We start from the raw sequence: 24516 nt of genomic DNA, 5'->3' as shown, positions 1-24516 counted from the left end.
CAGACTTTACCTCATCGCATACATGAAGTGCAAACATCAAAGACAGAAGGCCCGTGGATGGGTATCTTCCATGATGCTCGAGCCAGTTTTCATAGACATATTTCATAAAAACTGGATTATAAACCAGGATCTAGGCAAAATTGGAGAGAAAGACTCATAAATAAATACCCTGGGAAAAACAACAGTGGTAGCATGTCATCCCTAAAGGACATTGGGGTAGGGGAGTGCAGAAGAAAGGAGTAATAGTTATTCCTTGAGAGAAGGTGAAAAGGAAAAATAAAGTCCCATAGTTAAAATGCATTCAGGAACACTTCCCATGTGCAATTACACATGGGAAATGTGAATGAGCACGAATATTGAATTACACATGAATATTCCTTCCTTGGTCTTGATACCCTACCTGTTTACACTAGTGTAAATCCTGGGTGATTCCTACTGAAACCAATAGGTATGAAATGGAAAAAATAAGAGGAAAATTAAGCATTTATCAATCCCTGCAGCATCCTATTGTAATGCAGGTGAGTTGTGGGGAGCTGGAGGCCTGCAGTGTTCAAGACCAGATTGGATGAAGCCTTGGGTGATATAGTTTAGCGTGAGGTGTCCCTGCCCATGGCAGGGGGGTTGGAACTGGATGATCTTAAGGTCCTTTCCAACCCTAACTATTCTATGATTCTATGATTCTAAGTTTAAGATGCCATACCAGATTTAATAGAATCATAGAATCATTTAGGTTGGAAAAGACCCTTAAGATCATTGAGTCCAACTATAACTTCGGTGGGAATGTAGGAGCAACTGCATCTTCTGCACAGTATGTCAAATATATCTTGGTACCTCTGTAGATACAGATCTAAGGAAACCAAGGGTCAGGTGTAAACTTTCAGGTTGTATAGCATCATTTCCCCTGTTTTCCAAACATGCTGTTTTTCGACACATAAATTGCACTTGGTTATCCCCTGGGGAAACGATGAGATCAGCTAATGAACAGAGAGCACTTAAGATCAGACCTGAGTGTACAATAAATCCAAGGACTGGTGGGAGCCCTTGGTTTCAACACCCTTCCCTGAATGAGGAGGTTCTCTCCATGCTGTGTTTGCAATTAAGTGATGGCTTTCAGTGCTATCTCGTTAGCTGCAAGGCTCTTCCTTTAGCAGAGTCAGAGGTTAATTGCTGATACTGTATCTGTGTGTAATCGCTTCTCACAGGGTGTTCTGCATTGCATAGTGTGGGAAGAAATACAAGGCCCTCATCCCCCTGCTCAGAAAACTGCTGCATATCATCAGCCATAGCCTGGGCTGGTGCTACTCGACTGTGACATGAGTTTAACAACCTGCCACAGTGCATCTCACACAGGTTTTGCAGAGGTTACTGTGTTCCTCACAACAGCTAGGGATGTGCTAAGTGATTATTCAATGCCCTGTATAGGTCCACTGTTTGAAGCACAGAAATATGAGCTGATACTGGCTAGAAATCTCATTTGAAGACTTTGGAAAAACCTGGACTCCTTAATGGAGAACATGTGCTTTAACCTGTAATTTCAATGCTCTGGGGCTAATGACATACTTTATCAGCCCTTGAGACATTAGGAGCCTGAGCTCCTTAGAAAATCACCCTCTTCAAAGGCTGAGAGAATTAGATTTGTATTTTGCTGGAAGGTCTACAGAAGAAGAAGTGGTTTTCCCCTCCCTACATAATCTGTCTTGGTTATGTCCTCAAACCATGCAGCTACAAAAAAGTCTTTGCTTGGGGGGTAATGGTCCAACATGACCATTCTGCCCCATGGGAAATCCTGCCTCCAGCAGTAGGACGTGTCTATTAAACCACAGCATAGTTGGGCAATGGTCAATATGCATGACATGGACTCTCTTCTGACTGCTGTAGGGTGGGCAAAAGCTTTTTCCATCTTTCTTCGAGCTTCTCAGAGAAGTGAAATCCCCTGACTGATTGCCTTCTACACATCCACACAATGAAATCAAATGAGTCAGAAGTGTTTTGTTAGCCTTGAGGGAAGTGGCACGGCACAGATCATGTCCACATTGCTCAGTTCTGTCCCTGTGCAAAACAGGGAATATTCCCCGGTCTATGCTACTTGAACATTGCCTGGGAGAGTATTAATTCACCTGGGACAAAACCAGCATTGCCTTGGCCTAAGCCCAGTCTCCAAGCTGTTTAACTGGGTACAGGTAGCTATTACAGCTGTGGGCTATGAGCCTTCCTCAAGAGCCACTGATACCATCATGAATTCTCTCTCCACTGACTTGAAAACATGCAACTTTGTTCAGAGTTCACTTTGCTCCTTGTTATAAAGAACTGGACAAGGAGCGTGAAACATCCTTAGTTTAGTCAAATTACTTAAACCCTCCCCAAAGGCTCTCTCCTCATTAGTATATGAGCTCGAAGTGTCATTACATGAAGTGGGAACAGAGCAAACACTAAGGAAGGTGAGCACTGTTGGCCAGCAGTGCACCTTAAATGTCTTTGAGCAGTCCTAGAGGAAGCAATGCCACCTTCAGAACAGCGGTAATGCAACAGCATAGTCAGAGCATCAGTTTCTTTCCAACCTCAGTTATTCAGTGGTTGATCTATGACCTGAATGGCATACAGGAGCTAAACCTTTAGCTTAGCTGAGCCTTGTAATGTGTGTGGATTTTGGTTGCAGTTTTTATGAGTGTCAAAGGGGTTCCTTGGACTCTTTCAATGTCCCGAAGAGGCAAAAGACCTACAAGAGGATTAACAGAACAAAATCATAAAGTAGCATTGCTCACCTTTTCTTTTTTGACTTTGATTTTCCGTGGAACTGGAACATATGTACTGTTAAAAGAAAAAACAAACACAAACCACCAAGATTAGTAAGAACCCAAGGTATTAATATCTTCATGTATTTCCACAGAAGGAAAGAATATTCTTCAAGCACAGCAATAAATTCGACTTATTTGAAAGTAATAAATACAAGAAGTTGTTGGAAAATGAGGCTGCAATTAATAAATGCAGCATGAGAACTGAGCTGTTGCTGAAGCAGGTTTATAGGAAGTCATTCCATTTTTTAATATCCAAGTTAATTATTGACAGGAGGGCATCAAAGATTCAGTTGCGATATACTGTAAAATCCATACTACTTGAAACGATGACTTCTAACTCTTGGATCATGACTGTTGCAGTATTTGCACTCTAATGAACAGAAGGGTTTTGCGTTTGATTTCATGGCAGAAAAGCCTTTTCCCACCAGGGGGAGACTTTTCCCCTCCTAATCCCTGTAGCTCTTACATGATTTTCAGAGTAGGTGGTAGTAGAGCTCCTCTAATTTCTGTGGCTATTGCAACTCCAGCATTGCCAGTACACAGCCCCTCACCAGCAAGCTATTCCCTTCCTCCCCATGAGGACACTGAAGGCTTTGTGCAGTTCCCAGCATAAGACTTCCAAGTCATACCTTATGACTAGGTTGAAATCACAAGTCATGTCTCAGAAACAAAGTAAGTCTTTTTTTCCCCATATCATGCCCTGTGCATGCTGGCATTGCACAGCTCATCACGAGTGCTGGAAAAAGAGAACCTCCCTGAGTCTGTTTCAAGTGAAAATGTTCTAGTGAACTGGCCTTGTCATTGGAGTATATCCCAAAATATACTCTACATACTCTGTAGATGGGCTGTATTAAATTGCCAAAGTCCTCCATTAGTTCAGTCTAAATGTTTTCACTTGATTTTTTAACAGCAAGGTTCCTGTCATTAGGGTTTTGTTTCTCCTTCAATCACGGATCATCAGCAGTTTGAAACATTAGCCTAAGTCTTCCCAAACCAGTGGTGACCTGGCAATGTCCTCATCTGCTTAGGTACTTCTGAGCATCCCTGGCCTGCAATTGCTGCTCTGGGCTGGACGCAGTGTTAGAGGTGGTGGGTGGGTTCCAGCTCTCCAGAGATGTGACACAAGATGCTAATGGGGAAGAGACACCCATGCAGACTTCTTGATCTGCTCTAAGCAAATTTCCCTTGCATTTGCTTCCCACACCTGACCTTGATTAGCAAAGTCAGTAGGCTTGGTGACCCCATGTCCTTATTGTGGTTATGAAGACAAAAAAGGCTTCTTTGCTGGTAAAATCTCCTCATTATTATATAAATAAACTGCCTATCTTTTCTAATGAGGTGATATGAAGCAAACACTGGGTCCATATTTCACCGACATCTGGCTAAGGTACAATAGATGACCAGAGAATGGTATGCAGTGCTCAAGACAGCATTTGGACACAGCTCTGATCCAACCAGGAGACTACTCCAGCTCTTGCCAGATGATGTTAGTCACTTTAATCATGGGGTATTTAATTTTTCAGAAGCAATATCCAAGTCTTGCTGTCATTTGGCTGTAGAATTTCATACAACCACACAGAAACTAGTGGCACACTGGTTAAGACCAATGGAGACCTGTGTAAAACCTGGGCTACACAGCAGCCAGGGAGTCAGTGACCCAGTAAGTACCATGGGAGCAGGGAAAAGACTGAAGCTTGTGATGAAGGTGGCTACAAGTGGGAAACATGGAAAACACTTTGCAGGGCTCTACTAAAGTCTGCCATCATTACTGGCTGCCTTGTACAGGAGATTTACCCAAGCAGATGATGTAGAACATTCTAAGGAATACCCAAGTTGCTCTTTGCCAAATCAAGCGGAGATACGTGGAATGTTTTTCACTGAGGAGATTCCTGAAAGACTTGCAGAAGGCAAGTTGAAGCAACTGCACTAAATATGAGTGATGAGGACCTGAAGTTTTCTGTCCCACGAGGCTTTTCTTGGTCTTTTCTAAGATAATGCTCAGTCTTAGAGAGACACTTTGAAATCGGACATCCATCACTCAAATGGGACATGTCTGAGAGAATAATTCAGCTACCAATTCAATCTACTATTAAGGCTATCTGCAGTCTGGCTTTCATTTTGAACCGTAAAAATTACTGAATTATAATACTACGGGGAGAAGAATATGATTAATTTACAGGTTTTGAGTCTTAGGAAATTATTGCTTCATTTGAACGGGATACAGAAAATCAACATTGTGTAAAAGTCTAACCAATACAAGATTCTTATCTTGCTTATCTTGGGATAACTTATGTCCTTCTTAACCTAACCTCACTCAGTTGATCCTATGCAGCCTCTGCACAGGGCATAATGTCCACGCAGGTTGGGGTAAGGAGGTATTTCTTCTTTTCTAAAATACTGTATTTTAGATGTTTTTTATTTCATGCCTTCTCCCCTTTGAAAATGGGCAACCAACAATTTCCTTATATACTGTATCTTACATTGTGTGCTTAATGCGTGTTCACAGGTTTCTTCTGCTAGCTTCAAATCATGTGACATTTACTGTTATGATTCGTGTGTTTATGGTTTTCTGGTTTTATTATTCCAGCGTACGCCAGCTTATTCATTATGTAATTTCCTTGCTTTGAATGTGGTATTTCTTTCATATGGTTAAATACTCACACACTAATGGATGCCAGATGCTTACCAAGCCCATGTATACAATCGAATTATAAATATATAATACATCCTGTAGTTCATTAAGCAAAGATGTTTTTCCTTTCCTGTGACTGCCTTGTGGTCAACCAGCTCTATCTTCCTGACAGGCTAAGGGCTCACGCAACTTGCAGTGTAGACCTCAGGTCATAGGAAGAGCCCAGACCTTTCTCCTAGTACAGGGACAGGCAGCAGACCTGCTTAGAAGATGTGTGCCCAGGTGCAGAACCTCCTATACCTAACATAAGTATAGGCAGCAGCAGGTAGCTGAGCTGTAGGAGACAGTGAGGAGGATGCGGAGCATCAGGGAGGCTGAGAAGGAGCTCAACAGCTGGTTCAAAGTGCAGTCTGCAGTGGACCCATGGCCAAACAGATAAGAACTGCCCCACCAGCACACAAAGAAGTGTGTGTGAGGGGCAATAATGCAGAAGAAAGGATGCTTGCAATGGCAAGGACCTGTAGGGGCAAGAGCCTTCCTCCAGAGCCTGGAGTGCCCTTGCAGAACCACTTCACTGCTCTGCAGACTGAAGAGGAAAGACCTGTCATACCAACAGCAACACTGGGTATTGTTTTAGCCAGCTTTCTGAGTGGGCTTAGTTTTCTTCCAAGTTATGAGTAGATCCTGAAGACAGATGTTTTTCAACACAGCTTATGACTGTATATGCGAAGTGGCAAAAAAAAGGTAAAAAGACAATAAACCAGATTCATTACAAGTTAAGAGAATAAGAAGTGAAAAGAATCTAAAACACAAATGCAAAGAGAGAAAAGAATAAAAGAAGTAAAATTCCATTTGTTGTCCCATCAAAAAGTTTTCCTTAAAAACATGAAGCAGAGCTTATTCTCAGTCAACAGGGACTTACTTTCCCAAGTTTTTAATCTTCTGAGACTCTGAAATTGGGAAAAAAAATTGAAATGACTTGAAATAGTTCTCTCTGAATAAAGTAATGTGACCTGATGTGTAGGGTGCCACCAAGCAATCCTGCAAGACTGTGGCTTTACATCCAACAGATAACCTCGTACACGGTACAAATGTCACATATTTCATTCTCTGGATTAGGAAAAGCCAGCTTACAGGAAGGGAGTGAATCTGCTAACAAGGGTCCAGAAGAAACATGCATTTTGTTCACATTATGTGCTGCCATAAATGTATTAAATGGTGAACAGTGAACATTTACTTCTGAAAGCTCTCATAAAGAATTAGAAAATAAATACCAATGTGTCCCATTATTGGCAGTTAGAACATGTGAATTTAAAGCTAAGACACACAGGTGACACGCAAAACAAGTCTTCTCTGCACGTCTCTCTATCACATTCCATCAGGAAAGACAGACCAAACTTCTTTGCCTCAAAGAGTGCATCATCACGTTAAGCTGTTCCTAGAAAGCAAGTGTTCAGGTCTAAACTCTGACCTTAGAGGGTCTGTAAAGCTCCCCTAGGCCTTATTAGAAGCAGGGATTTGCCCAGTGTTATCTCCTAGAGCAACATGAGGTGCTCCCACCCCTTCTGCCTGCCCTTACTCACAAGTTGATGGTGCCTGTGGTGAGTGCGGTGACAACCCAGTGCAGGTCCAGCGTTTTGAAGGGGATCAGGATCATGCTCACGTTTTCTGCCAGCTCTTTGTAGCTCTCAGGGTAAACGAAGTGGTGCGTGGTCTTGCTCCCAACATCCGATTCATAGCCAGCTGTGGGGGCACGGTTCATTCTGCAGCCAAAAAGGAAGAAGGGAAGAGAGTGAAGAAGCAGGACAGGAATTAGGTACAAACATGCGCAACTCTTCCCCAAACAATTTGCCTGGGAAAGGCAGGAAAATGCTCCCATGGCTAAGCAAAGTGCTGTATGCAGGTTCTTCAGACACCCTTGACAGGGGGTAGGGGTCTTCAATGACCATCACCCATGTGGATAAATTAACAGTAAATGAAAGCTCAGCTGCAGTGTGGTTTTCCTTGGACTGAATGGGAGTGTCTACCAAGCAGATGTATCTCTGAGCACTTCCCTGAGTTCCCTTTGCAGTCAGCAGAGAGCTGATCAAAAAGGTGGTGACCATGAGAACTCATTTCCTTTAATCCTAAAGCTGCAGCCTTCAGTAGATAGGAAAACCATTGTCCTGAAGTCTATCAGCTTGACTTTTTGCAGCTTCATCCCCTCCCCAGTCTGGATGGGTATATTTATATGTCTAGGGTAAAGGTAACGAACCATGTAATGTGAGATGAAGCAAATATTCCTTATGGTTCTCTCATTAAAACACATCAAAGCCACAGTGACAAATCCAGGACCTGCTGCTGACACTTCAACTACTCAAATCTTACTTTGCAGTAAGTCCTCCAACTTCAATTCATCTACTTAGGGTAATACTACATACGTGTGGTGTGCTTTAGGTAACCCTAGGGTCACTGCATGGAGATCTGCTCAGGACCCACCAGGGCTCAATCAAAATGAATTGGCCAAACAGGGCTAGCTTATATTGGGTGTATCAGAGAAGAGTGTGTGTTTCTGAACTCAGGGCTGCAGAAATGTCTCTACCCTTGTGTACACTTCCGAATGCAAATCTGGGGACACACCAGCAGTTCCCTTCCTGATGCATTAGCTCCAGACAGGTGGAGATTTGCCTGTTTCTCTGGTGCAATGTAATGCAAATCAGAGATCCCTGACTAACCTTGCATGAATTCATGGTGCTGTTTAACACCATGGTGTAACCCCCAGGCTGGCTCAAACCAGAATGAGTTTCCCTGCAGCCCAGTGGAGTCTTCTGCAGAGACATTAGCACAAATCCTGACAGAAGTGCAGGGAGGACAAGGAAGATGTAGCTGACAAGGTGATGAGGAGCATCATACATTGCCAGACAACATGCAGATCTGGTCACTGATAACGGGAGAGGTAAAATATGATTACCAAGCCTGTTCCAGGCTGTGTTATGGCAGTGTTACCCCACATGAATTAGTTAAGTTTCTTCTAACTTCCACAAGAAGAGTTACTAGCATAGGCAGAATAGCCTACCAGACTGCACGGACTTGTTATTGAGTTAGCCTCTTCCCTGCCAGCCACCCACATTGTATTGTGTAGAAATACTAGCAAAGGAGGAGATGTACTATGTTTTATCTTGAGATTAGTCAGTCTAAGGTTTACAATACGGGGTTTGCTTTCCATCAGGACAAAGCCAAGGGTGGCATCTAGGTTATCTTACTCACAACCTGCCCTCAGGTCTATGTACCTTCCCCACCAACTTTGGTAAAGCTGCCTGTGTGACGTGGTCTAAGGCGCCGCTCACACCCAGTCTCAGCAGGAAGGAATGAGCTGGAACATCCTTCTCTCATGAAAGTAGACAGTTAAACAAAAAGCAGTGGGCTGGAACACGGTGTGTGGAAGGAAAGGAGTCCCCTCAGACTCACTGGCTCTTCTCAGTGCTTGGCTTTATTGCCCAACATGTGGAAGTGAGTATCAGGTCACCAGAGATTTTGTCTGTTGGATTAGCACACAGAGGGGTCACCTCCTCTGGTCACAAATTTCCACAGTGAATCCTAAAGCTTTGTGCCATCCCTTCAGACCAGGTTTGATAAATCCAAAACTGGCAGGGGTCCATTCCAAGTCACAGAGAGTTTCTCCCTTCCCAGGGATGTAGAGCTATGGAAAAGGCAAAGCCTTAGAGCAGAGGCACTGAGTGGGTTACTCTTTGGTTACTACTTACAAATATAGCTTTTTGAGCCTAGCAAAGCCTTTTCTGCATGAATCTGGAAACACAGGTCAGGTAAGATAAGAAAGTCCACACAGAAATGGAGCTGTCTCCATAGCAAAGGACACAGAGCATAGATGCACCTCCGCTGCCTCAAATTTGCAACCTGTAGGACTAAGGTCAAGGGCTCTTCACTTCACAGATCTGAAGACCAGGTTGGCTGCCTCTGCCTTCAGGAGGTTCTTTTGGCAGAGGACAAGGCATGCAACTGATGGAAGCAGGTCCCAAAAGGATTACTGTGAACATTTAGATGTCATCAGAAGACTCTACAGTGCGTTCAAACCACACTGGAAGCCAAGTGGCGTACGGTGGCTTAACAGTTCAAATACTGCTGATCTGCGGCTGCTTCTCTCTTGACATCAATGCACAGCATCCTACTAAAGATCGTTATTTCCCAGAGTATTTTCAATAGCAATTGCTCCCTTCCAGGCCTTCTGACCTGCACTGCATCACTCCCCAAACTGTGCTGTATTTACAGATGTGGTGTGAAAGCTGGACAATGCATTGGAGATGAACTTAGCCCTCACATCTTGGCTGCCCTCTGGGTGATTAGCTCTGTTCACCTGGCTCCTGCTTGTACTTCAGTGGGACAAAATAGCCAACCTTCATTGCTTGGAAAAGAAGAGGTGACTCAATACTTCACAAAGTAACTGCAGCTAACCAGTTTATCCCTGTCCATTGCAAAGTGACTTTGTCTTTCTTTGCCATCATTGTCTTGAGAATGAATCAGTGCAAGAGGTCAAATCTGGTACAATCAATAAGTATGTAAAAGAGCACTTGTGAGTACCTTCTGTAGTAACTCTTACTAGATATTTTGTGATTTTTTTAACATAGGAAATTATGGATAGTGCAGAACAAGCTACAACATCTATTCATTGTTCTTTTCCAAGCTAAAACATGATGTTGTATCTCCAACACACATAGTTTACATCCCTGGAACTTAGATTTGACCTAAGTACCAGATTTCACTAGATAGCCCCTGAAATCTCATTTGCTCACTTGTCCCCCAAATCACCAGTGATTCTAAAACACGAGCCATGTGGGGCTGGGGTGGTGCCTACTCACCTGAGCACAAAGTCATGGGAGTCAATTTCTTGGCCGTACTGTGACTGCCGCAGGTTCCCAGAGTTGCCCACAACAGCGCATCGTCTGCATGTGAAAGTGCCTCTCTCCTGCAGTGGGTCCCCATCCCCAGGAATGATCCCAAACAATTCCTTGAGGGTATCATTAATATTCTTTGGAGTTTTCTCTCCTTGCAGTTTCTGTTGGGAAGAAAAATCACTCCAGGTTACTAATACAGCTTTTATGTGAGCAAGATGTAGCTTCAAATGTCTGCTCAAAGACCATTCCATACCTACCTGCAGACACTGTCTCCTGTGCTCAGCTGGGAGCTGAAGTGTTAAAAAAACCCCAAAACCTAACAGAAAAGTGGAAAATCCCTTCTCATTAACTTTTTAAACTTGGTTCCTCTTTTTCCCTCTTTCTCCTTTGATCCCTACACCTCCTCAGTCTCTTTCTAGCTATGGTAGAACAGACAATGAGTTCTCCCCAAGGCTGACCTCAGCAGAATAAATGTTAGCCTGGTGTCTATAAACCTAATCCCACTTTGGGACAGATATCTTTTATTAGGACAAGTATAAGGTTTCTTTTAACCCTCCTAGGAAGGACTGCAGAGTCTCATTGAACCTGATAGAGCACAGACACCCCTTCATCAAATTTTGGCATATGCCAGAAGTAGAATTAGGATATCATATTGCTGTTGCTCTGTACTGCAGAGGAAGCAGCTGCTAGTGAACAGGAAACTATGGCAGAGTTAGCCCTGAGGGCTGGAGATGTGAAAGCATCCCAAAAATTCTCCAGGATGAAGAAAACCACCCGGACCTTGGTCATTGTGCCTGTTGCCATGGAGGGAAACTCTTTTGTAAGCAGCTCTGTGGTGCATGGTGGAAACAATGGCTAGGTCAGGAAGGTACAGGCAAGGTGCAGGGCAGGTGATGGTCACATACTCCCTGTCTGGGGCTCTGCTCTCTGAGGGCTACTACAGAGGTTGTGGGTGCTGGCAGAGAGCACTGCCCACCCTTGTGGTTCTCACAAAGAGAGAACGGCTCCCAACACAAAACCTGCCAATAGGCTCTGCCAGCCCAGGGCAAGGAGAGGCAGGGAGGGAGCGAGGAGAAACACCTTTTCCCACGACTCCCAGCAAGGGCCTGGGGTAATTTGGCTTTAGTTTCCAATGTGCTTCCCTCAAGGGCACCAGGAACTGTTAGTTTTCCCTGCTCTTTCTCTCACAAGCAAACACAAACAGATGTATTGCTGTATTTTTTGCTTAAATCCCCTGCTGTCTCTTTGCAGAGCTATATAAAGCAACCTTATTTGCACTCAATTCAACAACAGGTCTGTGGAGCTCTGAGCTACAAGGCAACACTGGGGCTAAGAACTTGAAACCAAGAAGACAAAGAAATGTGGCATACATAGGCTTACTCTTCCTGCTAATTCTTCCTAGCGTATGTATTCATGTATGGACTGCAGAAGGTGATGGGGATACAAAGTAATCAGGATGCCCTATCCATTGTTACAGACATGCTATGAAGTCCTTAGAATTTCTCCGGAGAGATCTTGTTAACAGTATTCCAACACATAAAGGAGGCCGGCAAGAAATGTGGACAGAGACTTTTTACAAGGGCATATAGTGATAGGACAAGGGGGAATGGGTTTAAACTGACCGAGGGGATTTAGATTAGATATTAGGATAAAATTCTTTACTGTGAGGTTGCTGAGGCGCTGGCACAGGGTATCCAGTGAAGCTGTGGCTGCCCCATCCCTGGCAGTGTTCAAGGCCAGGTTGGATGGGGCTTGGAGCAACCTGCTCTAGTGGAAGGTGTCCCTGCCCATGACAGGGGGTTGGAACTGGTTGAGGTTTAAGGTCCCTTCCAATCCAAACCACTCTGTGATTCTGTGATTATCACCACATTATTACACATGTGATTATTCATTTACCTAAATTCTTGTGCATTCATTACAAATCTAATCCAACCTGATTTTATTCTGAATATATAAAAACCACCTAATGTTAGAAAGTCTGCAGCCTTCCAAATAAGTGGAGACTTCATAGATGCCGCAGAGCATAGTATCAGTGGATAATGTAGAAAAACCTGACCCTTTTTTTAAATAGGAACTTGTTTTGAGTTATTTGAACACATGTGTGCATACACCCAAACTGTCTCTGTAAAGGTGATCTTTCTACTGCCTTTAAGAAATCAAAGGGAAAACAACCAAATGTGCACCAAAATATTAAGAGCATAGTTATTCTGCAGGGGGAAAAAGCAGGAGACAGACCCAAAACCAAACAAAAGAGCCAAACCAAAACCAAACAACCCAAAATCTTATTCTTGAACTGATTTTCTCTGAGAAAATTCAGATGAAGAAGGTAATTTTCAGAAAATTCTGAGTACTCGAACCCTTTTTTTAAGTTAAATTGCCTTTTCAGCCTGGATGATAGCATCAGGAAAGGAAAGGACATGGTGCATTGACACGTTTAATGCATTAAAATGATAAGAAACATTATCATGGATAGATACCTCCACTTACACAGAACAGGGATCTGCTTTTTCTTTCTGTTATGCTGCTCTGTCAGTCTATAGTAACTGTATAGCAACCAAGTTAAAACATGGGCACCAACACCAGGCTGAAAGCAGGACACCATCATCCTGTTGCTTGTATACAACTTCCATAGCAAAGATTATTATTACAGAGATTCCCTCAACGATTTCAAACAGGATGATGACCTGTGCACTGTGATGATGTTATTGCACTGTGCCCTTACTGCACAATAAGACATCTGTCCTTAACTCAGGAACAGAACAGAAATGCTCTGTTTTAATTTCCTCAATGATTATCTGATTGGACCACACTTTTCAGGCCTAATCTCCAGCCAGCACTGGTTCTAATCTTCAGTCTCTGACATCTCAGCAAAACAGAGCAGAGACAATGAAGCTGGTTAACTCCAAGGCAAATACAGCTTTTACAAGTACAGACTTACTGTTTGCCAGCTCCTTATTGCACAATGTTTACCTGACTTCCTGAAAAAGACTGTCTTAACAGCATCACAATTACAAGCCAATTATAGTTCACTTTCCCACACCAATTTTTTGTCCTTTTTTGGAGTAATGTGTCTATATCTTTACTTTTTAGTAAAGTAAAGCACTTTCTTTAGTTCTCACCAGTACTTTTTTAGCTCCCACCAGTCTGGCCTTTGCCATAAGTCAACTAAATCACTGGGTGATTTAGTGGTGAACTGGTGAACTAAATCACATGTTGAGCAAGGCAGAGCCATAGCAGTGCCACATGGCTCTTCTGGAACAGCATCCTCCCACCAAGTACTTTAGATGTGTATCAGGGATATGTGTATGGATTCAGCAGCTACAAGAGGGCTTAAATATACTGAAATACCTGAACCTTGTGTCCTCAGTGAAGTGGCTGCTCTTCTCAGAGACCCGTGCAAGCAATAGATGTGTCTAAAGATGTGGTTTAATCTCTCTTTCTTGAATACAAAAGGTATTTTAACCCACCTGGTGTCCACATATAAAACACCGTTAGATCACTTAACAACCCAGCAGCCCTCCATAAAATATCTGTCTGCCTCTTGGGAGTCAAGTCTTCACCTTAGGTTGTTAAAAACTGCAATTCAGAGCCCAGATTGAGACATTTCATAGAACCATAGAATCACAGAATGGTTTGGAGTGCAAGAGACCTTAAATCTCATCCAGTTCCAAACCCCTGCCATGGGCAGGGACACCCTCCACTAGACCAGGTTGCTCCAAGCCCCTGTGTCCAACCTGGTCTTGAACACTGACAGTGATGGCACATCCACAGTTTCTCTGGGCACCCTTTGCCAGTACCTCAGCATCCTCATAGTAAAGAATTTGATCCTCATATCTAATCTAAATCTTCCCTCTTTCAGCTTAAATCCATTGCTCTTTGTCCTATCCCTACATGCCCTTGTCAAAAGTCCCTCTCTAGCTTTCTTCTAGGTCCTTTTAGGTATTGGTAAACTGAAACCAGAACCTTTGAATTAGAAGTTATTATTAAATGACAAGTGTCCTAATCATCTTCACAGGCAAACTACCCTGTCCTCCTCCCAGCCTCACAAGCTCCCCACTTCACACACAGAAGTTACTAGCTGATTTTGCATTTCCTTATTTAAAAAAGCAAGAAAAAAGGCAAGTAAAAAGTTTATGCACTTCCTTTCTTTACCCATGAATGGCTTTCCAAGGAACAGCCTGTCGCTCATTCTCTCATCCCTGTGTGCACACCTCCACTAAGGGGACTTTGCTGCTTTTATAAACTTCCCTGAGCTTGCTGGTACCATCACATTGCCAGTGATTGCCAAGAAGCAATACCCAAAACTCGGCTGAGAGGATGCAAAGGGTGAGAATTCATCCAAGGCTGTTCAGAGCTAATAGCTTGGAGTGGTGAGGACACAGCTATAGGCAGGGGAACCTCAAGGGAACTCTCTCCTGGTACCTGTGCATCCTGCATCTATGGACAAGTTTCGCAGTGTACTAAATACACCTTCATGACCCCAATTTATGAACAGGTAGGAAATATCTTGCTTAACCTGTAACCACTGGTGTGATGTGGATGCAGATGGAGCGTGGATCGAGACACAACCTTTGTAGTGGACAGGCAGGTATAACTGTGGGTCCTGCAGCCCTGTGAAAGTACAGCCAGGCAGCCTGGGGAATTTGGTGTAGCAATACTGGTTTTTTGTGTCTTTTCTAATTTTTTAACTGTTTTTTAAATGATAAAGAGGGAATAAAGCCCCATGAGAATCTCTTTTACATAGCTACTGATTGCCTTGCTGCAGCAGCTCGGAGGCATTAATACTGATGCAGTGCTTCCCAGCTATAAGGCATTGAACAAAGATTAATCCTAGCAACAGCCTGGTGGGGCAAATCCAGGTAATCTCCATTTTGCAGATGGAAGGAGAGGTTAAAAGGAAACCATCAATTTTAAATATGCCTCCTTGGTCTGGAAAATATGGCATTATTATTGTCATATCTAATGTCCTGCAATTACTCTGCATCAGAGAGATTAAAGGGAAGAATATAGAGGCCTTCAAGAGTTTGGGGTTTGTTTAACCATTTGTGTCTGTCAAAACATGCATTCTCATACATGAATGTAATGTGCATACTTTATGTAAATATCCTACGATGATATGCATATATCAAATTGTATGAGTTCTGACTTCCATGGCTCATAGGTCCCCTCCATGCCACTCTAAGGAGCAAAGACCCTTCCTCCACCAGCTCTGTGTGCCTTTGTTTCTGGTTGCAGGATGCCTGCAGCTCTGCAGAGCACACTGCAGTGCTCAGAGGGACCCATGAGCCTGGATCACCTCCAGATCCATCTGTCCTCATGTGCCCGAGGCTGGTCTAAATGCCTTGCTTGCACCCTAGCAGTACATCAGGTAGTACCAGGTAGTATCAGGTAGTACCAGGTAGTACCAGGTAGGAGCGGGCATGTAGCAGGCACTGGGACTAGTGCCTGGGATCTGGGTTGGATTTGGTACCACCTTCTGCTACCTTCAGTGTGCTGAGCCCTGTGTATTCCTTTCAAAGTGTCACGGACAGCGTCCCAGTTTTAAAGGCTTCTGGTGATCCAAGAAGTTGGGCAGATTTCCTACAGAGAGCATTCAAAACGCAGGACTCAGGTGGCAGGTAGCTCTGCTGCTGTCCTAAAAATCAGTGCAGCACATGTATTGGGAATGCCCTCTTTGTTTGCCCTACAGTTAACAAGTCTTTAAGCTGTATATTGCACTTTTCCCTACAAACACAATGAGTAAAACCTAACATTTTGTTTTCAATAGGCTGATCGCATGGCCCCACGAGCTGAGCTTTCTTCCTAAAAAAAACCCAAAGCAAACCCCTCAAATATCATAAGACTCGAGATAAAAATTGTTATAATGTTTATGAACAATGTGCTACAGATAAGACTGCCAGGGAACTATGAGCCTGATTTCACTTATGACAGCTTTAATCCATCAACCTCAACAGGTTTATTTTGGATTTAGAACATCAGGTTCTGATCTCGTGTTTTTAATACCTTCTGACCACCAAAAACAATGCCAAAACCCCTGAGAATGAAACTAGAAAACTATAAATAAGTGCTATGCTGTGTTACAGCAAAGTTTCTTTGTTTGCCCTCGTTCCTTACATCCACAACACTTGTGTCATGGAACAACAATGAAAAGCTTGCAGGTGAACCGGCTCAGGGAGGTGGGGATGATAACATAAACAGCAAGAAATGTGTCACATAACATAAGGTGCAAAGCACCGAGACTCTCCCAGTCCCTGAGCATAAGATAAGGGAAAGCAGATGCATGGGTAGACAAGAGACATGCGAGTATAAGAGAAAAGAAAGAGAGGAGGAAGAAAGGAAAAGAAGGAAAGGAAGGAAAGAAAGCAGACTGGCAGCCATGTGAAGAGCTGTAAGCAAGTGAAACCACCCCATCCTTTAGCCCTAAATGTCACTTCATCTCAAATACTGGCTCTGAAATCAGTCCTCGCTTTCCTACAAGTGGAGGGATACTAATGCTTCTTACTAATACTAATGTTCCTTATTCACATATACAACAACAGGGTTAATGGGAAGGGAGGTCATACTGAGCCTGGTGACAGACAGCTCTCTGGCAAGGATTCTGCCTGTGTTTAGTCCAAGTGTATCACATGGGTCTCCCTGTGACAGGAAAGTCACAGCCTCATTGCAAACAGACCCAGTGCAGTCCCCGTCATCTCAGTTACAGCATAACGAAACCAGCACACTGTCTGAAGTCAGTTCCTCAAAGCAAACACAGTCATTTCTTGCATGAAATGATGTTTAAGAAATCTCAGGTCTCCTCACGCCTCATCTTATAAGTACAAATACAGTAAAAAATCACAAATTACTGAGTTGGCAAAGCAAGTGAGAGTAACACATGGCCATGAGCAACGTTTCATTTAAGACCGGCTGAAATCTCAGTTTCGCTTTGAAGAAGAGCCTAAAAATGAACAGTGAAAAAGGGAGTGCAAACAGGATGCACCTGGGAATTACTGTAGAACTGACACTGACTGTCTTTGAAAGGCTTACCCAAAGCAACATGTACATAGGAAACAGGCTGCAATGAGGAGCTGGGTTTACCCAGAGGCATCTTTCAGAGGAGTCAGGGCACTTTCTCCATCTACCATAGATTAGGGAATGTATTTTCAGTAGGGAACTGATTTCCAATAGACAGTGAAGTTTTGGGGGACACCAAAATATTTCACACAATCTGGTTGAAGGCAAGTTCTGGCTGAAAAAAAATATGGTGGGAAATATATAGAAATCTTATAAGTTTTATTTTTACCATCTAAGAAAAAAGTGCTTTGATTTTGTGTTCCAAAGTGGTGCATTTCCTTTGAACTTGACCTGAATTCCAAAAAAAAATAAATGAAAACAATAAAAATAGGGTCAGACAGCCCTGAAAATTAAACGAAAAGCTCTTACTTGGGGGTGGGGAGAGAAAAGAAAACACTTTTGGCAGTCCTGAAAGTCACTGTTTTTTAGTTCAGCTGAAAAAGAAACAACCCTCCCCCCCAAAAATCTGTTTCGGGTTGAGCTGAAGTGAGGTATTTGTGCCTTTCTGTTTTTTTCAGCCCCATTACAAAGAGAATTAGAAATTCAACGTTCTGTACTAGGAGTCCCAAGCTTTTTCTTCCTTTTTAATGTCTTTTAAGAGAGGACGCATTCAAACCTCATGTTTAAAACCCAGTGAGGTCTGAGTGCAGAATGCAGTGTGGTTTTGCCCAAGGGCGATGCGCAAGCCCTTGAGGACAGAGCAGAGGCACTGTGCCCACCAGCACAGCCTCTGCCCTAATGACAGGATTTAGGCTTGACTATCCGATACATCCTGTCTCCAGCACTTCCTCAGGGTGCTGAGTGATCCCCGTTTCTGCATTCAGAGGCACTATCAGGAGGCATTTCACAGCCAGCCTGAACACTCATGGTGTTCACCAACATCCTTGTCCTCTGGAACTGGGGTATCACTTAATCCCCAAAACCTGCCAACTGTTAGATCAGCTCAGGTCCCTGGTAAAACCTCACCCCAGGGCAAGTGGAACTAGGACCTGAGCTTGCCATCTTCCCTTCTCATGGCTCCAGCAAAGTCCAGCTAAGAAGTCATGAAATCATAGAATCAACTAGTTTGGGAAAGACCTTTAAGATCAAGTCCAACCGTTAGCTCAGGACTGCCAACACCACCACTAAACCATGTCACTAAGGGCTTCATCTACATGGTTTCTGAACACAGGAAATGTGGGGACCAGAAGGAAAAGTGTCTGGGGGCTGCAAGAAAAAACACAAATGATGGGAAATCTGAGTCATGGTCAAGGAGATGGTGAAAGGATAACATGGGGAGTATGTGAGACTCACAGCAAAAAGGAGGGTTTAATTTTAAAATGAGGGTATCATTTATGCAACAGTTAAAGCTGTTGTTTTGTGGCATCTCTTTTTCTCTGCTGTAAATGCAACAGCCAGCAGAGTGAGAAGTGATCAGATACAGCCTCATTCCCACAGCACTTAACACCTCCTCCAAACCTAAATGCCCTCACTGCAAAAGTGGGTGACTGCTTCCCCAAGGTGCCAGGAAAGGGCTGAAAGCCCCAAATTCGGTATCTAGGGTTGCTGTGCTCATTGCAGGCCATTGTGTGTTCAAAGAAAGGCACAGGGACACTGTTTTTCCAGAAGGAGAAAGCAAGTCATAATGAAACTGAGATTTGACTGGGGTCACTGCAGCCAGAACCTATGTGTTAGCAGCTCAGCAGCACTGGCCATTAGCAATGAATTTAATCAATGTCTTGTTTCAAGAGGGCATAAAAGGGGCTTTAATGAGGCAAAACATCGGGATACACCTTATTCCCTTATGTGCTTTTTGAGGAAGGCATCCTTAGCTTTCACGATGCGTGGGTCAGGCTCATTGAATCACCCTGCTCAAGGATAAGCTAGAGCTGCTCCTTCCCAGTGACCCACGACTGCCCTGGAATAATCAGGGACATCTTCAACTAGATCGGGTTGCCTAGAACCACATCCAGCTTGGCCTTGAATGGCTGCAGCGATGGGGCATCCATCACCTGTCTGGGCAACCTATGTCAGTATTTTAACCAACTTCACATCCAGCCTAAATCTTAGTTCTTTAAGTTTAAAAACTAAAAGAACCCTCTTTTAGTTTAAAACCATAACCCCTCATCCTATCACAAGAGCCCCTGCTAAAAAGTCTCTCCCCATCTTTCTTATAGGCCCCTTTCAGGTACTGAAACGCTGCAATAAGGTGTCCCCAAAGCCTTCTCTTCCCCAGGCTAAACAACCCCAACTCTCTCAGCCTTTACTCATAGCAGAGGTGCTCCATCCTTCGCATCATTTTTGTGGCTCTCCTCTGGACCCTCTCCCACAGGTCCATGTCTTTATTATCCTAAGGACTCCAGTGCTGGATGTGATACTCCACATCTTATGATAGGGAGAGCCCCAAGGGAATTACACACTTCATGATCTTGCTTTGCTACCTCGATAGATGGCAAAAGCCCTTTATACCATCTGAAGACACACAAGGTGGCTTACAAAGTCCAGTGTTTCCAAGGGAAGGGAGAAAATGGCAATATTAACATTTGCAAATTATGGATTCACCGCCTAAGTCTGCCAGGGACTTTTCTATCTTGGAGCAAGTGAATGTGTTTAGCCTACAAGCTAAACAGCAGCACAAACACCCACATTCTTCCACCTCTGCTTCCTTGTCAGCTTGAGATGGCAAAAGCTTTTGGCAGGAACCAGCTCTCACGATCTGCTCAGCATTGCTCGAAGCCTGACACCACAACCATCGCACAAACACCGAGCTGCATCCACACCTCCCACTTACCAGCCACCACCTGTAGCTGTCTTCTGGGATCAAGGCATTTTGTGAGGTCAGGAAAGGTTGCATAGTTGAATTAAATCTCTGATCAAACCAGAGGGAACGTCCCAGCTCCGAGATGCACGTGCGACAGCTGCAGGGTCTCTTGGGGTACTTCAAGAGCTTCTGGACTTGCTCTGAAAACTGCATGATGAGGTGCCTCGGGTCCCATGTGTTGGTGGTCACCTGGTGTGTGTAGTTCAGCAGAAACGACATTATCGTGATGAGCAGAAAGGCAAAGGTAAACACTTTCACATTCCTCCTCCTTACGAGGACCATCTTTCCCACTCAGGTTCTGCCGTCGAGCACAATGTAGGGTCCAATGTAAGGCAACAAGGAAAGGATGCTGCAGGCACCTGCCAGTTACCACCCCAGGCTTAGGCTGAACATACAAACTCCATCCATATGGGAAGAAGCTACATTTCCCCCAAAATAGGCTTCAAAAAGGCAAAGCTGGGTATTTCCTTTCACGTCCTCACAGTGCTTCCAAGTCTCTTCCACGGCTGATAGCTTCTCCCAGTAAACGTTCAACAAAGATGGACTCTTGTCCTTCCACGTTCCAGATTTAGAGGAGAGCAATATCAGCATTAAAATTTAGGTTTTCTGTGTGGGAGCAAGCCATAAATCAAAGCAAGCAGATTGTAGAAAGAAAAGGGTGGTTATTTATTTTGTATCTCGGAAGTTAGCTCATGAAGGATCGGATCAGATCATCCAGGGATGTACATTCCAACAGGCAGACATGCTTTGATGTCCATTTAAGCCATGGAGGGCAGTTTGCAGCCTGGAGACACACAGAAAAAAAGAAAGAAAAGCTATTGTCAGAATATTGCATTTTGCATTCCTCCCAACTTAAGTCCTCTGCTTTTCTCTGCCCATCCCCAGACTTGCCATTAGCTCAGAGAGCCCTTGACACAGCCACACCGGCTGTGATTTCTGCTGCGGTATTTGCATACGGGGAAGTTTCAGGGTGAACTTTCCCAAAGGGCAGAGAACAGACCTGTGGACACTGAGTCCCCTTCTATTGAAACAGCCTCGTCGCTCTGGCTGTATCTGAATTACAGTTTGAGCAATGACTCACCTCCTCCCCTTACGCTGACCTCAAGAGCCACAAGATACGCAGCAAAGTATTCATAACTCAAAGCAGCTGAACAAAAGCATTCGTCAAAGAAGGAGGAGCAGGATTGGGAAGAAGAGGAATTTGTTCCTCTCTCTTCCTCCCCACAATCAGCTTAATTTCTTAAGCAATGGGGCTGGACTCGTGATTCAAAGAAACCTTATATGTGCTGGGACAGACAGGGGAAATCAAAGTATAAATGGCCTTTGTTTCACATGGATTATTGCTATTTTTCCTGCCAAGGAAGGGTAGGTGAGGGCAGCCGGTGATCTCAGAGAGATCTCATGGGATCCTGAGCCAGGCAGAGAGGCAGGAAGCTGCTTTGCCTCAATGAGCCGGGGGACACAGAGGGACCCGGAGCTGCTCTCTGTTCCCCTCTGGCTGGCAGCAGTGATTTAAATGAGTTTTTAAAGTCAAAAAGTGGATCACTTCCTCCCACGATGCCATTGTTTTGTGGGGAAAAAAAACATGTTGTGGTTTTTCAAAGTTCGGATGTTTGCAAAAAGCCCCCAAAGTGCCATTGGTTAAATAACACCCTTTTGATTAAAAATAAAAAGAAGGAAAGCATCACAGAAGCATCTGTGTCAGAACACATGTAGTTTATGAACAAGCCCAGCAATAACCTCCTTCACTGCTCAGCTGCAGGCTTCAGACCAGTAAACAAACAGCAAAACTACAACTGTGACTGTTAAAACCCAGCATTCCAACCTATCCTGTGTGCCACGGTGATGCAGGATCCAAATCTAATGCTTATGCGGATATGGAGAAGTGCATCTGGTGGTCACAGCTCTGAGCTGGGTACAACATCCCCAGCTTTGCTGCTGAGGATCTGCAAGGCCAAATGGGGTTGGTCAGGGTGTCCTGGAGACAGCACAGGCCTGGTTTGTAGAGGCAGCATGTATATATTTACTGAGCCACATAAAACCAAATCCAAAGGCAGGAGCCTCAGACAGTGGTTTTAAGCCTTTGCTCTCCTTCATGTTTCTCATCCACAGCACATGATGGGTAGTGTGTGCTGTTCAATTAGCGGCTGTTTGCCAAATTCCTTGAGATTTCTTTTAAGTCTGGCTCTACAAATGCATTTACAGGAGCTCAAGGGCTGACAAGTGGGTCGGGCTGGACAACAAAGGGCTTTATTAACCCCGGATGCTTGGGATCACCTGCACCAGTAAATTAAACAGCACCAGGGAACAATCCTGTGCTCACTTTAGCTTTTTAGAAGGAAGTTTTGGGGCTAACCAGAAAGCTTCCAAACTGCTTAAGTTGGGAATCACAACCCAAAAGGTGGTGGGGATGCTGTTACTGTGCCTTGGAGAGGCAGAAAGGGAGCTCAAGAGCACAGTCCCCATTCACAGCCTTGTCTGCTCCAGCTGGAGGGCAGCCCCAAACACATTTGTTTTACTAACCTAGATGTTGTTACTCTAAACAAACCCATAGCCTCCAACCTTACCAAAAAACAATGCCAAATACGAGGAGCAGATTGATTCTCCCTTTATGAAGCAGATAATTCAAGAGCTGCGATGCTGGCAGGTGGAACTCCTACTGCTGTTAATGCTGGGCTAAGTCAGCATTTGTAAACACAGCTCCTGCTCTTCTATTATTAAGTGGAGGAGAGAGTGGGACTGTCCAGCCTTCCTTGGAAAAGCCTATAAAATGAAGTAATGTTCATTAAAGAAACAGTTCTGGCTTCCGAAACAAACATTTATTTCACCATTTGTTTTTATTAGTTATCTTTTTGTAAGTGAACTAAGGTTAAACTTATTTAGAATTGGGCAAAAAAACAACAACCAAAGCAAACCCCAAACAAACCCGTGTTTATGCAGCGGACTGCAGTGTCTCCAAATTCCTAATCATCCTGCCTTTTATAGCATGTGATGGGAAGGTGAGAAACCAGAAGAACTCCCAAGGCCCTTTTCCAGTGCGGAAATAAACACCGGATACTCTATTTTAGTGCTTGTTGCTTACAATTTCCTATGGATGCCAGTGTTTCCTACAGATACTCATGGTAGAAATAAAAGAATATATATATAACCTGACAGAAAGGTTCTGGGGACTATAAATGTGATTTAGGGACTGAGAAAAAGGAAGGCTGAAATGAATGGAAAATGCTTTCATCAAGTTCACTGTAACTTGGATCAGGACCATTCTTTTCCCTTCTTAAAACATACACTGGATCCAACCCAGACATCAGTACTTTCACTCTCCCCAGCATCTCACACTGCACCTCAGACCATCCCTGTGTCTCCCTCTGTTCACATATATCCATACATTTTCACAAAAGGGATTCCATGGGATTTGCCAATGGGAAGTGGGAAGGGCAGGGATGATGCCAAAGCAGCAGCTGGTGTGGGAAACCAGGCAGAGCTGCCAACTCTAGCTGCCGGGAATGTTTTACCTCCTGATACTATCTGCGATAGTTAATTTAAGTCATTGCACGTGAGCAGTGTGATACGAGCCACGCTCCTTATCAACACACCTCTGCGTGACCTTGGCATTGGTACATCTCTTAACAGGCTATTTTGGCCTCGCACCCAGAAAGTATTCCTGGGGACCTCACGTATGGAGATTTAAATTACGTGCCCAGCTCTCATCCCAGCTATGGTTCCCTGAGAGTTAAACAGAGTTACAGTACAGTGTGCAGCGACTCTGTGTCTCCAGCCTAGGCAAGCAGCAGATTAAGCTACCTTAAGTGATTGTGTGCTTAAGGTGTTATTTGTGGTCTGGATTTCTCCTGCAACATTCCCACCTCCTCCCCCTTCCTACATATACCCTTGTCCCCATGTGTGACATCCTTGTACACTACAGGATAACTAACTTATGCCAGGCTTAATAATAATAAACATTATAATTAATAATAATAAATATAATTTATGTTGCCAGTGGCATGCAGTGCAGAGAAAATGTGAAATGACAGTGACACAGGCAACAGCAGAGAGGGGCAGGTTCAGAAGATGGAGCATGTTCCTCCAGTATCTGTCCTGAGCATAACAGTGGGTCCAGTGTGATTAAATGGTCTTAAAGGAAAGCAGAGCTTAATGTTTTATATTATAAAATATATCAGGATCAACACATTGGCTTCTCACATTTTAGAAAGAAGGAACAGAAAGAGCTTTTTTTCCCTTTTTCTTTTTTTTTCTCCAGGGTAGATCTTTATTTTTGTTGTAAACTCATAATCTGAAGAATGTCTCTGGTCCCTTGCCAATTCAGCAATTAACAGGCAAGAATAAAAC

General features: G+C 43.8%; 1 protein-coding gene across 2 annotated transcripts in view; it reads right to left on the bottom strand.

Moving 5' to 3' along the window:
• ST3GAL1 (ST3 beta-galactoside alpha-2,3-sialyltransferase 1) overlaps window positions 1-24516 on the bottom strand; it is a 73277-nt gene that overhangs the window by 3938 nt on the left and 44823 nt on the right. Inside the window, exons 1-6 of one of the 2 annotated variants that reach the window (XM_034065801.1) lie at window positions 22737-22810; window positions 20140-20953; window positions 10281-10477; window positions 7011-7190; window positions 2763-2808; window positions 11-130 (exon numbers count right to left, since the gene is read on the bottom strand). In XM_034065801.1, coding sequence (XP_033921692.1) covers window positions 11-130; window positions 2763-2808; window positions 7011-7190; window positions 10281-10477; window positions 20140-20451 — 855 coding nt within the window. In that variant the 5' untranslated portion in view covers window positions 20452-20953; window positions 22737-22810. Of the gene's footprint in view, window positions 1-10; window positions 131-2762; window positions 2809-7010; window positions 7191-10280; window positions 10478-20139; window positions 20954-22736; window positions 22811-24516 lie in introns of those variants that run through there. The other variant, XM_005143812.3, reaches the window with a different exon arrangement.

Source organism: Melopsittacus undulatus, chromosome 1, assembly GCF_012275295.1.
Source record: "Melopsittacus undulatus isolate bMelUnd1 chromosome 1, bMelUnd1.mat.Z, whole genome shotgun sequence".
NCBI classification, from domain to species: domain Eukaryota; kingdom Metazoa; phylum Chordata; class Aves; order Psittaciformes; family Psittaculidae; genus Melopsittacus; species Melopsittacus undulatus.
Note: the sequence above shows the minus strand (reverse complement) of the source record. Positions and strands in the feature narration are given on the sequence as shown.